General features: G+C 35.7%; 1 protein-coding gene across 7 annotated transcripts in view; it reads left to right on the forward strand.

Moving 5' to 3' along the window:
* Positions 1 to 16,675, forward strand: part of LOC145693579 (uncharacterized) — a 100,341-nt gene that overhangs the window by 49,235 nt on the left and 34,431 nt on the right. For all 7 annotated transcript variants that reach the window (XR_014132807.1, XM_081769682.1, XM_081769683.1 and 4 more), the window contains 3 exons: positions 2,322 to 2,401; positions 3,967 to 4,150; positions 9,867 to 9,926. Coding sequence is in view for 6 of the 7 variants with exons in the window: in XM_081769682.1 (XP_081625808.1) it covers positions 2,322 to 2,401; positions 3,967 to 4,150; positions 9,867 to 9,926 (324 nt within the window). In the remaining variant the exon portion in view is untranslated. The remainder of the gene's footprint in view (positions 1 to 2,321; positions 2,402 to 3,966; positions 4,151 to 9,866; positions 9,927 to 16,675) is intronic.

The raw sequence follows: 16,675 nt of genomic DNA on the forward strand, positions 1-16,675 counted from the left end.
ACCACTGTTAATAGTTAACAATGGGATTCTGCTGTAATTATTCAATCATGGATGTGGTCTACCTTCGTAAATCTTAATCTATTGTTTTTAATTTAACTCTGTCGTGCTTACTTTCCATTACCTTATTGTACTTAGTCCACTTTCCTTCTGAAAGATGGCGTAACAGAAATGTAAGATTTCATGAAACTAAAAGACATTGAGATTTTGTCTTCAAGTGCCCTATAATATTTAAATCTTAAAATAAGGACCGCGAATATACATTGTGTGTCGCTATTGATGTTCTTATACACTATCATTAATCAATCGGTAGCGATATGTTGATATACAAATTTTAAGTACGACAGTGTGTGTACGACTTGAGACTCGAGACATACGATTCGAGATACACCCAACATAGAAAATAAATATTTTAACTATGTATTTTACAGATGAAATGTATAGGATCTGTCTCGGAACATCGGGAAAGATTTTTATCCACCAACCAAGTGTTTTTTTCGCGATGATTGGTGGGGCAGCTGCAGAATGCTGCCCGGTTCAGTCGCTTGCGCGCCGTAACAGTGAAAATCGCGATTGGCGTAAAGGTCAGTTCGTTAGTCGCGTCGAGAGCAAAGGTGCAGCGTTTAATAGAACGACGTCACGCGATTGAGTTTTGCGCCATACTCATAAAAGTGTCGAGAAGTTCCATATGAAGAATGGAGCGGAAAGAATGGAGAGGAACCATGTCGCAAGCAAGCATGTACGAGTGGCACATGTTCCGGTAGATCTAAAAGAACGTAGAGGGTGATCACTGTGCTGGGCGTCAGTCAACATCACAAGTTGATGGAAACTTGAAAAAATTTAGTGTTCAACTCAGATCGATCCTTCAGTGTTACAGTGGTAACCGACGCGTCCAATGTCTCGAATTTCGTTATTTATCGAATTCTAACAGATGATTTGTATATGAGGAAGGTTTAATGCTAAGAGAGTTCCCAGTGTATTGTTTGAGGAACAGAAGGAAAACCATGTTAATTTCGCGTGAATTGTTGGAATATTGTGAAAGTGAGCATAGGTTTGTAGACAATATGGGATGATTGATGATGAGACATTGTGGGATTCGAATACGATCCCGAATCAAAAAGATCAGGTTCAGAGTGGCACAAAACGTCTTCTCGAAAGAAGAAAAAAAAAAATCGAAGAAGTGAATGCAATGCTTATTGTCTTCTTCGACGAAATAGTGTAATTCACAGTGAGTTTGCGTCTGTCGGACAAACAGTCTACTACGTAAACGTCCTGATCTGGTTGCGGCAGGTTGAGCAGCGCACAAGGGTGGTATTTTGAAGAACTTCATTTGTTAGTATTTTGAACTGTAATAAATCTGCTTTTGTGATTTTTGTAGACTTTCAAACTATGCTATGCATAAGTGTCGGAAATTTCATAGAACGGTTTTGTCCGTCTGTCTGTCGATAGGTATCAAAGCTAAAACTCTGAGACCCCGAGTTTTTTTTTTTTTTTTAATAATCTATTCAGCTTTCGAAGGATAGGTTTCATCTTTTCCATTAACCCTCTATTCAAACTGCAAATGGTTCTAATTATCCATTTTCGGTTTCAATTTTTATCGACACAGAACGAAACGGTAACATAGCGGGATGCTGTTTTTTTGCAATTGATTCATTGTTCTAAGAATAGGTTCCATCTCGTTCGTTAACTTTGCAAACCAGAAGTGATTAAAATAAACAGTTTCCAGTTTCAAAATTTATCACCATAGAACTGAAAAGGGAATATATATAGCGACAAGCTATTCTCTGCAATCGATTCAGTGTTTGAAGAGAACACGCTGTCACAAGCCTCAACACTACCGAAACCACTTCCGGTTTCAATACTGGTTTTCGTAGAGCAAAAACGTCAAGAGTATCGAGATCCAGTTTTTTGTAATCGACTGAGCTGACCAAGAGTAGGTTCTATCTGTTCCTTTAACGATCTATTTAAACCGGAAGTAGTTCAAATTAACGATTTCCTGTTTCAGCCTTTATCGCCATAAAACAAAAACAGTAAGGCATAACGAGTAATAGCTTTTTGATACTGATTCAGCGTTCGAGAAACAGATTAATCTTATTAATCTATTCCAACCAGTAGTTATAGATGTGCTCCTTCAAGTTTGAGTATTGGATTCGCATAGTTTGGAAGTCTACTGTAGTTCCACAGTGTGAAACGAATATTTATATACACACATTTGGAACAGACCCTGTATCACGTATACTGTTTTATAACCAAAGAATGGACATCAACTATATAAAATTACTCTTTGTTTTTAGGTAATAGAATTAATAAATTTTAAATTTTAGGGGACCTGGTAGAGGTGGACCCAGAGGAGGCGGTTTTAGTTCTCGTGGCGAACCGGGATCCAGAGGATCTTTTGGACGTGGTAAGTACACTTTCAGAAAGCAATAAAATCTTAATTTAAGTGTGTGTAAGTATTGGAATAGCGTATAACGGTACTGAAATTTATGTATCTTGATAGTTATATGTATTATGAAAGAGGTAACAAAATAATGATACGTGAAATGTCTGAGTGAGTTCCACATTGCCGGAGTTTTCTGCTTGTCTCTGTATATAGTAGACAATAGTGAATACTAAACACTTCATCGGAAATAGGAACTTTCTGACACGTGGGTCCCTGTTTCGATTCCAGCTCGCTCTAAATAGACTTTATGGAAAACAAGCACTTTGTGCGTGGGTTGTCTCGGAATACTTCCCCCCCCCTTTTTTTTTTCTCCTGTTTCTCTGTTAAGGGTTTAGCGGAAATGTAATTTCCTTTTGTTGTACTGTGAAGGAATGTATAGGTGTCATGTGCTTATTATACATTATTTTTATTACAAATTTTGAGACTTTTCATATTGAATTGAACTTAATGGAAATGATAATCTTTATTCATTTGAAATCAAGAACTCTGATTTATCATCAAGTCAATGTTAATCACATTTTATTATTATTATTATTATTATTATTATTATTATTATTATTATTATTATTATTATTATCCAAGTTCATTCAGTAGTTCATTTATTTAGACATGAAAACTTTTCCATTTTTTGTTGACTTGTTTCTACATGTGTATTTCTTAATCAGTAAAACTGCAGATTGTTTCCTTTGTCCACATTCTGATCATCACCTGATTCTTGGTAAATATATGTTGTTTGCACTTTTTGTCGTCAACGCAAGAGACCATCGATCGACCAAGGAATGGCCTGAGGGACGTTGAACAAAATTGAGCGAATTACCTTGTCATGGGAGAGTCGAAGTTTGGGATTGCAACGACGAACATGTAGTTGCGCGGTGCCACGGATTAGAGATCCAGAAATCCGTAACTTGCTCTAATCTGTAAGGAACATATCTATCTTTTACGTTACTAAACATTTCACAAGTATGTTTCGTCATTTGAAAAAACTATTTGAATCTCGGTTAAGCTAATTGCAGCAGAAACGTCCGTATTGTTACATGAACCGCGCTGGATTTTAACTCGCATCTTTTCGCCATCAGTCAACGAATGGAAGGACGACGACCCACCGAAGGAACCATGAAACAGAGAGCGGCAAGATCTTAAAGTGCAAGTGAATTGAACTATCCCGCAAGCTGTTTTCCTTTTGTACCATTTTCTTTCCCTTCACATCACAATCTGTTTCTATCTTACATGTGTTTTACTTCATTGAAAAGCAATCCAGGTCCGATCCCATTATCATTAGCTCTACCAAATTTGATTTCAAAATCCTGGGCGCGATTTGTCACTACAGACATCCCCAACGTTTCTATTTATTGAGATATTTGAGCTGACAAGTGGCGATTGCACAGTACTATTTCTGATAAATATAACTGCTTTGCTTTTATATATAAACAATTAAAGGTGTGTTACAACATAAAATAATAAAAATATTAATTTTATAGTGAAAAAAGTAATATTTGTTTATAAACTCATTGATTCTGTAATTTTAGGAGGTCGTGGTGGACCAGGCCGAGGTGGTCCTCGTGGAGGTCGAGGCGGAGACCGTGGTCGTGGTGGTGGCGACCGCTTTGGAGGGCCTCCCAAACGTGGAGGAATGGGCGCACAAGGTGGTCCAGTTTCCAAGAGGGGTAGATACGATTCACAAGTACAACCCAACGGATATGGATCTCAGAAGTAAGTCCTTCAATTGTAGTAAGTTAATATCTAAGATTGATGATGTGCAAACAAGTTAAAATTGTGGGGAAGGAGCCTAGAAAAACAAAACTGTGTATGAATTTCTCTGGGAGATTTTAATATTTAAAGTGAACATTCTCTTGTAAAAACTCGTTCAAAAATAATGGAGTACTGGCCGTTCGTGTTAAGAATCTAGTCACGTTTAAAATCCCTACATTTATCCGTAGCTAATAGTGCAGTGAATAGATTAATCTGTCGAAAGCTTTTCTTTCAAGTCTGTGTCAAAATTTATTCTTACATGGGCTAGTAATGAGGTTTTAAAAAGAATTAAGCAAATAAAAAATAATAATAAAAAGGAACTTCCGGAAACTAGTAAAACTGATTTAAGAGTTTCTAAGAAATATTTTTCAATAGTGTAATTCTTTGTAATGTTACAAATATGTGGTTTTCAATATTCAACTGAAAATTACAGTATTTTAAAATGACTGCCTAAGTACATAGACACATATCTTAGAAAATCTGAAAGAAGAGAGAAAACGACTAAACGTGAATGTAGTAGGGAACAGTGAAATAAAATGGAAAGAACAAGATTATTTCTGGTCAGGTGAGTATAAAATATCAACTTGAGAACGGAAAACTGGGTCATTGGAGTTGGATTTTATAATGGATCAGAAGATAGGACGAGAAGTAAGAAGTTAAATTGTAAATGACAGTCACAGCAATAAAACTAGTTACCAAACCAAGGGATACAACTATCATCCAGGTATATTAAGAAATAGAGCAAGTGTAGGAAGCCATTGAAAATATCATGAAAGATGTAAAAGAAGAAGAAATTATGATAGGATAATTGCAATGCGATTGTAGAAGGCAAAGAAGAGAAAATAGGAAAATAGAGACCCCTAGATAAGCGCAATAAAAGAGGAGAAAAACTGATTGAATGTTGGACGAAAACAAACGAGCAGCAACAAATACTTGGTTTGATAAACTAAGCCCAGGACTTATAATTATAAAATGCCAGATCAATAAAGATATCAGATTATACACTTGTGAAGGAATGGTTAAGTAACCAAATAAAAAATTCTGGAAGTTACTTACTCGGAAGCGGATGTGGACAGTGACCAGAACTTAGTTGAAATGAAGAGTGAGCTGAAATTCAAAAAGGTGAGGAAAAAAGAAAAATGGAAAGTCTTGATAGATGCAAGCTGAAGAATAAAGAAATTCAGGGAAGTTACGCGAAGAAGATAGTAGAGAAGATAAGAGCCAATGAAGGAAGAAATTAACCAGGAATTATAATACATAAAAACTGACCTACTTATTACCGGGAAGGAAGTATTGGGATTATTATTATTTAAAAAAAAAAAAAAAAAAATCACAGGATGGTGATCTGGAATCATGGATGAGAGAAGGAAATTGAAATATAACAACTAAGCTGAGAAGCAATATAAAAGAATTAAGAAATGAGATTCTAAAATGCAGAAGTGTATAAGTCAACATTTTGAAGAAATAGAGAAGTATATGAAAACAGGAAGAGTAAATGTGGCTTACAAAAAGATTAAGAGGGACTTCAAACCACGAAGAGAAAATGGCAACATACTAAAAGATAAAGCAAGAAGACCATAACTGAAGCTGAAGATAGTGAAAGCCTGGAAGGAATATTAAGAGAGGCTCTTTGAAAGGGACAGCGAGAGATTGGGAAACAGGAAATAGAGGAAGAGACTAGAGAAGTCTTTATACTTAGAGTACCTCAAAACAATTCGATGTAAAACATGAGAAAGTTCCAGGTGTAGATGAGATACCAGCAGAAATCATACCCGAAGTTTAAGGTAGATAGTATAAATTAATATGAAGAATGGCAGGTGTCCCCCAGACTTCCTCAAGAGCAAGATATGGCAGTACCAAACACAGTAGGTGATGAGAAATGCAAGAATCACAGAGCGATAAGTGTACTTACTCATGCTTCAAAAATCTTGACAATAATAATCTAGAGAAGATTCGAAACCAAGATAGAAGTAGTACTAGCAGAAGACTAGTTTGGTTTCAGGAAGAATACCGGAACGAAGGAAGCAATACATTAGATGGATAGATAGAACAACGTGTACGCGAGTGGGGAAAAGCAACTTGCGTAGCATTTATAGAACTTGGAGAAAGCATTTAATAATGTAGAATGGAAAAAAGTGTGTACGATTCTGAAGGAATCAGGAATAAACTATAAGAAGCGAAGAATAAATAATAATCGATACAAAGGATAAAAAACAACAATTGAGGTAGGAGAAAGTAAAGCAACAATTCGGAAGGGAGTCAGGCAGGAATGCTGATTGTTACAAATTTTGTTTAATCTCTACACTGAAGAATCAGTAGAAGAAACCCAGGACTCAGTCTAGATATAATTGTTCATGTGTACAAAATATACACGTTTCGATTTGCGGACGATATCACACTGTTGGCAGACAGTGAGAAAAAAATTAGAAGAGGTAGGTCTAATGGAATACAAGTGCCTAGCAGCAAATTCAGCATAAAGATCAACAAGAAGAAAACGAAAGTTATGAGATGCTCAAGAAAAGCAAGAAAAATTGTCAAAATAAGAAATCACCTGCTAAAAGAGATGCAGAAAATCTTGTTTAGGTAGTAAAATAACCATAATGTGTCCCAAGATGTAAAATATAGAATAGCACAGGTGAAGAAGACATTCGAAAGAGAACAAAAGTTTCTAACTGGGAACATCGACATAAAGCTCCCAAAAAGTCGGAGAGCGTATGTATGGAGTGTGGCGTTATAAGAATGTTTTCGTCATTAGAAGAATGAATGGACTCTTAGAGGAGGAAAAACTTAGAATGGACACCTTCGAAATGTGGTGCTAGAGAAGGATGTTGAAAATTAGATAGATAGATAAGGTATACCCTATTAGCTATGGAGGGGATGGCAAAAGAAATAATAGTCTAGAGAAAGATTGCGATTGAAATATACGTACCAAATGATACAGTATATAGTGAAGAGAGAGAGTAATGGAAATGAAAAGTCTGGCTCAGGATAGAAAAGATTGGACAGCTGCGTCACACCAATCGAAAGATTGCTGATCTAAGAAGTACATACACATTCAAATGCTGCTCAATTATAACTAAATTAATGTCCATTATTCCAGGTTTTATTTACTGTTCACATAAAGCATTTAACCCTGCGTTACGCTAGCTGGAAAAGTCGCACTAATGCTCGCGCACAAACTTAAGAGACCATGTTTTCTTTTTATTGCTAAAATTGGGTTATAATGAAAAACAAACGTCGAAATTTATGGCAAACTTTAATATTACATAAAATAACAAGTATACTAGTGGTAATTACATGTCTTACGTAATTATATGCCTAGAATAATAGGTGTACTTAAAATGTCTACTATATACTTGTAACTAAATATCTAGCCGCAAGAAAACCTTTTTACTGGAAATAACTAATCAAAAACATTGCTTTTGGGCTAGTTTGCTCTCCACAGATGTCTCTCTTGCATCTGACACTTGTAAATCTGTTTTTTCTGTTCTGCTTTCACGAACAACGAACATGATCCAACATTAGCTTTGACAGTTGCAGGTTGCTGATGATCTGGAACTCCAGCGGCTCTTCGAACCCTTATTTGCAGTTTACGCGGAATGTTTGTTTTCGTTGCTCTGGGCTGGGAGGGCTAGAAACTGAAGCTGTATGGACTGGCCGCACGTGTTGCCAACTTATAGCGATGTAATAAATAAATAAATAAATACATTAAAAAAAATTCCCCCGGACCGAGACCGCGCACGAGTAAAGCAGGGTTAAGATTTACAATTTTCTGTGCGAAAGTTATTCAGCTGGGCTGGAAGCAGTCTGTGTTATTCAAATTATTTAACAATTACTTAGATTAGAATACTGAATTGACGTAGTATTAATATTATTACTGTACGATTATAATGTGTCTGTATATTATTTATTCCAATTACTAGTTTTACAGCATGTTTGTATTATTAATACTTTGTCAAGAAAATTGGTTAGGTGCTTAGATAGGTCTAGAATTAAAGAAGTGATTACAAGATTAGTTGATGTTAGAATACTCGTAAGCCGTTTTCTTCTTAGCTGTAAAAAGTATGGACCTCATTGCATATTGGTTTGCATCAGCACAGTGCAACATTTACGTTAATTACAGGAAACTAAACACATGTTACAGAAATGAACACATGCTGATAATTCTGCACGTGTGTAGAATTATATTTCCATTGATGAAATGCTGTGCAAAATTAATGTATCAATGTCTCAACTGCAGCGTGTTTTGATTCTCTTTAAAAATTGGAAAGAAAAAATTATATATTGAGTACAATCCATCTCCAGACAGGCAAAGGGGTGGAAATTATTGTCCCTGATTTTCCTGAAATTTGAATATGTAAAATAGAGAATCCAAGGAAAACACACAATTTTAGTGTATAAAAAATGTGTACTGGAGATATTGTTTGTCAAAGTTAACTATGCGAAAGACTGACCAACATATTTAAAAAAATGGTAAATCACAAAACCTTTAAACAATAGATAAAGAATCTTTATTAAAGTACAGTTATTGCTATAGTATAAACAAGTAAATCTTTGTAACATTTTTTAAAAAACTAAACGCGCTATGTGCGCCTTTTTCAGATTCTATGATAGTTTCACATGTTCTGATTTGTTTGTAAGTGGCTCTGGAAAGGGGAAGACAATTTTAGCATCCGGTTTGGACGAACCGGCTTAGGGACACCACTAAGTAGGTAGGGATAGAAATTGAGCGAATGAGTACTGGAGTCCAGTCATGTGTAATATTCCAGATCACATTTCAGTAATTTGCTGAGGTACATAAACTTTATATGGAACGATTCATTTCTTTAGTCACATTCATCGTTGCGGGCTTTTCCTTTTTAAGTAATCGAGAAGCGCAGAATAGTATAAAAATTCATATTTTGTAGTGGTACCTGCATAATACTTAGAAATTATAGTTAAAGTTATAATTAACATTGAGGTGCTCTTCACTTTTTTTAAAAAAAAGAAAAAAAACTGTCTGATTTTCGATATAAATTTCATTAATTAATTGAATGAAAATCAAATGAGGATTAATGTAACCAAATTTCCCGATGCCAACTGGAGAGAGAGAGAGAGAGAGAGAGCAAGCAAGCACTTGTTTCTTTAAAGGTGTATATGACGTGTTTCTTTTTTTCTTTGGCTAGGTCAAATTACCCTTAATGACTAACGATAAATAAGTGATGTTACGTAACAAGAATGCAAGTAGAAATACCCATGACAACGTTTTCAAGTAAAGAAAATGTGCGATTTTTAGGATACAAATCTGCGTGGCTTTTTTAAGTTTTACCTCTCAAGCTCGGGTGCGGACTTCATGCGAGCGTGTACGGTATATTTGAATACTTGAACTAAATTTCGATCTAAGTGCTATTTTCTGAAGTTTAGAGTTATAACCGGAATGATGGTCTATGGGTCAAGTCAGTTTAAGTATATTCGGATCTAAGAGCCAAACCTGTGCGTAGTAGTCCAGATCATTGCCAATAGAATGCGTGAGGTGTATGTGCAGAGCACAAATTCTCGAGGAAAAACATTATTATCTCAAAACGGTTCAAATGGCACTTGGATCTTTATTTACTTCATGTCTTCATTTATTTTTAATCGTTGCATGTGTTGATTTCAAATATTTCTTTCACTAATTGTTTGTCTTCCTTTTGTAAAGCCAATATTCTGGTGGATACGACAGTCACATGTATGGAGACGCTCCAGACAACAGTTACGGGTAAGTTGATTATTTCTTAACTGGCCAGAGTTTCTCAAATCTGAAGTTAGGGATAATTTTGTAAATTGAAGGCAGAGTTTTCTTACACCACTGTATAGCGAACCTATCTTTGCACCATTGGATTTAATCTATTAAGTGGATAATTTCTGCTGTCTTGGAAATCTTGGTCGCTACCAATGACAGCGTCGCTGAAAACCTTTATTCACATGTTTGTGATGTCCTATAAAATAAAAGAGAGTCCCGAGAGTATTGCGAAAAACAATTATATCATTCGTTTACATTTTTTTTAACTGCCATTTGGTAATATAGTAATTGTTCAGTAATAAATTAAAAAAAACATGGTGGTCCTTTAGTAACAGTTTTTTGAAAGTCATAGTAGGAATCTCTGAAATTGTAATTGTGATTCAATCTATTTAAAATTAATTTTTCACTAAAAATTTGGTCGTTTAGGGCGAGATGGATCTTTATATGCCCTTGTATTTTTTTTAAAATCTAAATTGCGGGGAAAATGCGAAAATAAGTTACCGCAAGCGACTGTGGACAAGTGGGGATGCAAGACCAAAAATAGCATGTGACATTAAAATCAGACTTTTCTTTATTTTTCCACATAAATACCACGTACACTCATGTCTAAAATTATTGTCGCATGTCTATAACTGTCTTCTTGTAAGAATATAATTTGATAATGATTTTGCAGAGTACTATTAATACTGATACTTTGTGTATAATCGGGAAATGTATATTTGTGGTAAATTTTATAGGAAATGAATTATAAATACGAAAATTAGAATGAGTAAAACAAAATGTTGCTAAGTGGACAAAGTTTTATTTTCGTTTTATTCGTATTTACTGTTCTTTTGACATGAAATTTGCCGCATACATATCTTTGCCGATTGTATACACTAACATTGTAAGAAGTACTGGGCGAATTCGTTATCAAATTATATTCCTACAACAACATATTTATAGATATGCGACAATAATTTTGGACATAAGTGTACACTGAGACATTTCATACCGGTCTATAAGCTTCAAAAACTCTTCTAGGAAAAGTTCAGGGCTCTGCATACGAAAGAAGAGTCGAACAGCTTCTGTGACTTCAATATTGCTTCCAAAGCACCTGCCACCGAGAGTTTTCTTCATCCACCAGCCTGACATTTTCGTCTGTAGTGGCTGTGCACGTCCTTCCAGGTCTCGGTATGTCCAGCATGTGCAGCCGCCCCTCACTGAATTGGCGACACCGTCTCCACACCATTTGTTTCGACAGCACATCAGGCCCATAGACTTCCACGAGGCAGTTATGGATTTCTGCTCCCGATACGTCACATGCCCATTCATAGCGGTCAACCGCTCGCAGTTCCTCCTTTGACCACGACGTCAAAACGCGCCTTCTCTCCATAGCTACCAGGCTCAGACTGAGAGACTCGTCTCCGCTTTGTGCTGGCACTGCGACGGCGTCATTTACGGGAGCAATCGCTGTCTTGTTTCCCCCTATTGCTGTTCGTTTTCCTGGGTAAAAATAGAGGGGAAACTTACTTTAGGACTCCCTCTCGTATTTCACTCGTCACTTCATCAAGTTTCTGGACTGAGATGTCGAATATCGCCGCATTACTCGTATGGAAATGATATGTTGAATTTTAATTGAGAAAAATGGCTTTGGATTATCGAGAAATAGGCAGAAAGTCACGTATAGGTAGATGTCCCGATAGAACATATCAGATATGTGTCTATAATTCTTCGAGATCCTTAAGTCATATAATTATTATCATACATTTTCTGTTATTTACAGATCACTTTTGCAACCGAGGAGCTTTCTTGCACCCAAACCTCTTTCGCCACCGTCTCTTTTTCTTCTTACAATACCTTCTAGCACGTCTCTTATCTAAATTAATGATTAATTCCAAATAGTTACAATATATTTGCAAAATAATCAGTGCCTGTGTATTACACAAATGCATTATTTATTAGTTTAAAGTTTTATTGGCTTGTATAAAAATCCAATCCAAGCTTTTAGAGTGCACACCAATGAAAAAATGGCATTTTTCATGGAATAAGAAAATGCATTTTAGGGTCTAAATTTCTTAACGTAGAATTATCTACGTTTTCAACTATCGACGAATGGTGATAGCTGTTGTTTCACACAAGTGATATTTTCGCATGAAACATGATCTTTCTTGATGTGTAATAATGTAACTACAGTATATCACTATTTCAGTGTTCCTTTTTTTCCCCACTTGTTTTACGTGTTGCTATCAGCTTTTTTTTTTTTTTTTTTTTTTAATTTCCTAATTTTACTGAAGAAAAAAACCACTCCTCCCTGCCGCGGATTTGAACCTTCAATCTTTGACTTTATCAACTTTGTTTTTCATATTATTTTACCACTGATCTGTCAGCTTGTTACTTGGGATCATTTGCTGGCTTTACAGGAAGACTGTCAATGAAATTTGCTGTTTGCATATTTCGATTGAAAATTTCCCCCTTTACATCTTACATATGTAAATCAGTGTTTAGGTAGAAGTATTAGGATTCTGCAGCTAATATTTATGGTAATTTCATGACAGAAAAAGACTGGATAAATTTCGATAAGATGTTTTGTACGTGGGTCTAAATCCACGATAGCTATGCTCTTCGTGGTGAAGTTTTAAAGCTTCAGCGTTCAGGAGTATAAATTCCCTCGAAATTCAGAATTAGTTATGTCAGGATAACAAGACATACGATACCGTTACCAAGCTTTGCTGGTACAATGTTGCTCTCTCTTCAAAGTGCTCGTTAAGGGGGGTAAGCCAGTTAATTTCGTGGGTGTACAAAGTCATAGGGGGTTTAACATTCTACTTTTCGGAAGGTTTTATTTGGAAAAAGTCCTTAGATAAGTATCGTATCCAATCACGGAAAGTTTTAAACGGACGTAAAGGTTATAATTTCGTTTTCAGTGATTTATCTCAAAACGATCTAGAGATTTGATAAAAATTGGTGAAGTTTACGATACTGCTTAATCATGTAATTGCGAGACCTTATTGTAGTTGCAGTTACCAAACATCTGTTGCTGTAATGTTACAGAAGCAAAGGGAAGCAACAAGCATTACAAAAATTACCCCAAATACGCCATTTCTGGCAGTATTTCAGTATCTAATACCATACCTCTTTAATGATTAGATATATATTAACACCTTGACAGCCATCGTATCTGTTAATCGTTATCACTTATGCGCCATGATCAACAGTCCGCCAGTAACTTTGTTCTCGCCTTTGTTTTAGCAGCATAAATGTATAATTTCCTTTGTGTGTGGAGCATATACACGGCGTGAACATTAAATTTTGACTTCTACGCCATATGTGTGTAATTGCATCCACAGTTACAGAATGAACGTGACAAAAGTGTAATATATTGTTTGTGTATGGAAAATCATACACACGGCGCTGCACGGGAGAGCAGTGTGAATGGAATTCCATACACATGGCAGTCTACGTGTTAAAATTGCTGTAAATGGCATTGTGGTCTTTACATCTTTTGAAAACGACACGATACCTATCTAAGCACTGTTTTGAAAAAAGTCAAGTTTTCTTTAACTGTGTTCTCATTCGTTCGAAATACGTCATATCATGGTCATAGTATTCGATACTTAAGTACTTCGAATGCACGTTGCACCTTTCGTCTCACTGCATTATTATTGTTGCCCCTAAAATTTGGATATTGGTGATATTGTAGCATCCTTAGTTTGCAACACTGAATAATAATTATAACGTTGTAAATTTTAGTTCAATATGTGGATATGTACTAATAACCTGACGTAAAGCCATTTAAAACAATATAACTTTGTTGAATTGGCAATTTTACTCATCTGGTGGTATTATGGAATATGTCAAAACGTCCTCTTTCGATATTTGCATCGTACAAAATCGGAGCTTATTTTTATCAAAGTTAAAAGAACGTATGAAAATATATGGTCCATACTGTATACTGTTAGTAAAGAAATTATTAGTTTCTTTGAGGTGTGTGAAAGAATAATTTAATTAACTGTGTATATTCAACATATAACCAATTTGTTAATGTGAGTAATTAATGTTTTCACTCGTTACAGAGGAGGAAGTTTATAGTGAAAAAAATAACCTTAAATAGATTGAATCATAATAATTTCAAAGATTTCTATTATGAATTCTGAAGAAATCGTTTCTTAGGGGACACTACATTCTTCTAAACTTGCTAGTGGACAGATATGTTACCAGATTACAATGATAAAGTGAAAACTAGTAATGTAGTTAAGTGTTTTTCGGAACATTTTGAGATCCCACTTTATTTTATAGGCCTGTACACTTACTTCTTCACCTGTTAATGTAAATAGGTTCCTAGCGACGTAGTGAGAATTGATAGCTATCAAGATCCCTAAGATCGAAATTATCCAGTAAATAGATGAAACCTTAAGGTACAAAGGTAGGTTCATTTTGGTAATTGAATTTCAGTTCACTCTGGAACCTTCTTCACCATTCTTTGTTGCACTACAAGGTGGTCCGGAAGTGGACGCACCCCCTCCCCCCCCCTTTGTTTCAACAGTATAGTGTTAGTTATGGTAAAATGTCTGTACACAGTTACCTTGAAGTCTTAAGAGTTATAAACATCGGTAGGATCACCATCCATGTCGTAATATAGCTGAATTCTGCACCAAGTTCTCGCAGACGTTTCCTGGCCGCTGGATTGGAAGAGGTTTTGCATCTTCACCAGCTCCCTTTGTCTGGCCTCCAAGTCGTCCCGATCTGACGACACCAGACAATGCTCTCTGGGGTTTCATAAAGCAACAAGTAAGAAACACTCGATATCACACAACGCAGGAATTACGAGCAACTTCCGGAGTATTTCCACAAAACATCTGCGAGAACTTTGCGCAGAATTGAGCTGTGATACGATATGGATGGTGATCATACCGATGTTTATGACTCTTAAGACTTCAAGGTAACTATGTACAGACATTCTCCGGACTACCCTGTAGTTTCTGTATATAGTAATCTGAGGGCTCTTTCCCCTAGCAATTATAAGGGTAAGATAATCATCCGGAAAATAAATGAATTGGTTATTACATGTTACTTCTTCACTTGTGGAATTTGAAATTTCCATAGAATGAACAAAATTCGATAAGTGCAGGGAGTAACATGTTATAACCAACTCCAGGTTTTAATATGGTTGGTCCTGTTTCTCGTATATTTTCCCAGGAAAAACAACTTCAGATGATTCCATTAAAAATCTAGTCCAACAAAGAGAATAGTGCGGAAGGAGGTTTCACAGTAAACCGAAATTACTGAATAACTAAAATAATAATTATAGAACACAGGGATGAGTTTACCGTTTATTTACTTAGTGCCTAGCCTTTTTTTTCTCTTTTAGTTTGTGTAATCTGGGTTCGATTACTGAGTATAATAATCTTTTTGGTGTAGTTAATAAATTCACGGGACTTTCCTTGGGATTTAACTTCTTGATTAGCTTATGTTGCCCAATTGTATACTTTAGAATAGTACATTGGGAAGCGAAGCTGAATATTTGTTTTAATTTTTATCAATATATTATCGGATCTACATTAATAAAACTAAATCCAGAGTTGATATGAATTTTAAATGCAGGGAATTCACTAGAACTAATTTAAGATTGTACTAATAGACTAACACTATACAGGGTGTTCCGGAAGGAAGTAACAATAATTTGGCAAATTGTAGTATGGGTGATTCTAAGCTTAAAAAGTACATATGAACATGGGTCCTATGAGAGCTATAGATTGTGAACCATTTTTGACCTTAAATTGCTTATTGGGTACCCTGTAGTTATTTTACAGAGGTGAGAGGCGAAAGGTGATGGAATGATCTTTCTATCGATATACAACATATAGCAGCATAAAATCGAGAATGTTTCATAACCTGTAGCTCTCAGACCCTTGAGAATGGGACACATGGTCATATGAATTCTTTTACTTATAATCATCCATACTACAATTTCAAAAGTATTGCAACTTCTTCCTTGGGACACCCTGTATACAGTCAAAATAATCGCAATACTAGTTTACTCAAACTTGATCTGCCATAGGTTCTGAGCTAAGATTCCTTATTTTTGCCGTTCCTCTGTTTTCAGCAGCTATAATTCGGAAATGGTGCGTTTGTGCACTCAAGTTGGTCTGTAATTTTTACACCCCTGTATATATAGTTGCTGTTGGGTTGTTCATAGTTAGGCTAATAGTTGTCGCTAGCTGCGCTGCCTCCCTGACAAGAAGTGTTCTAGTGCTAAGCTATTCGCGAACAAAACTAAGGCTTGGGGGAAATCCTAGTAACTACTAAAATACAAAACCAATTGTGATTAGAACATAGGAAACGATATCGGTTGTCAGGGAGAATCGAAACTGGTGACTACAAGTAGTTTTTGGTACTGGTTTCGTAAAAATCTGAAATATACGTAGTTAATAATAAAAACAAGGATAGGAATAGCGAAATAAGCTTCTAATAAGAAAATCATATTATGCAACTTTTTAATAAAGAGGTATGGATACCGTTGAAACGTTTCGTGTGAAGTACTATACGATACAGAGTGGAAATCTGGATACTACATGGATTGAAAAATTTAAAATCCTCTGAAGACTGGAGAAAGTGAAGTGTATGAATCGCAAAAGCAATGAGTAACTGGTAAAGTAGAAGAAAAAAGAGCGATATTAGAGATAAGGAAGAAAAACCGTAAAAGAGCAAGTCTATTTCACAGGATTAATTCTTGAACCGCTACG

The sequence above is a fragment of the Thermobia domestica genome, chromosome 8 (assembly GCF_964235325.1).
Source record: "Thermobia domestica chromosome 8, izTheDome1.hap1.1, whole genome shotgun sequence".
NCBI classification, from domain to species: Eukaryota; Metazoa; Arthropoda; class Insecta; order Zygentoma; family Lepismatidae; genus Thermobia; species Thermobia domestica.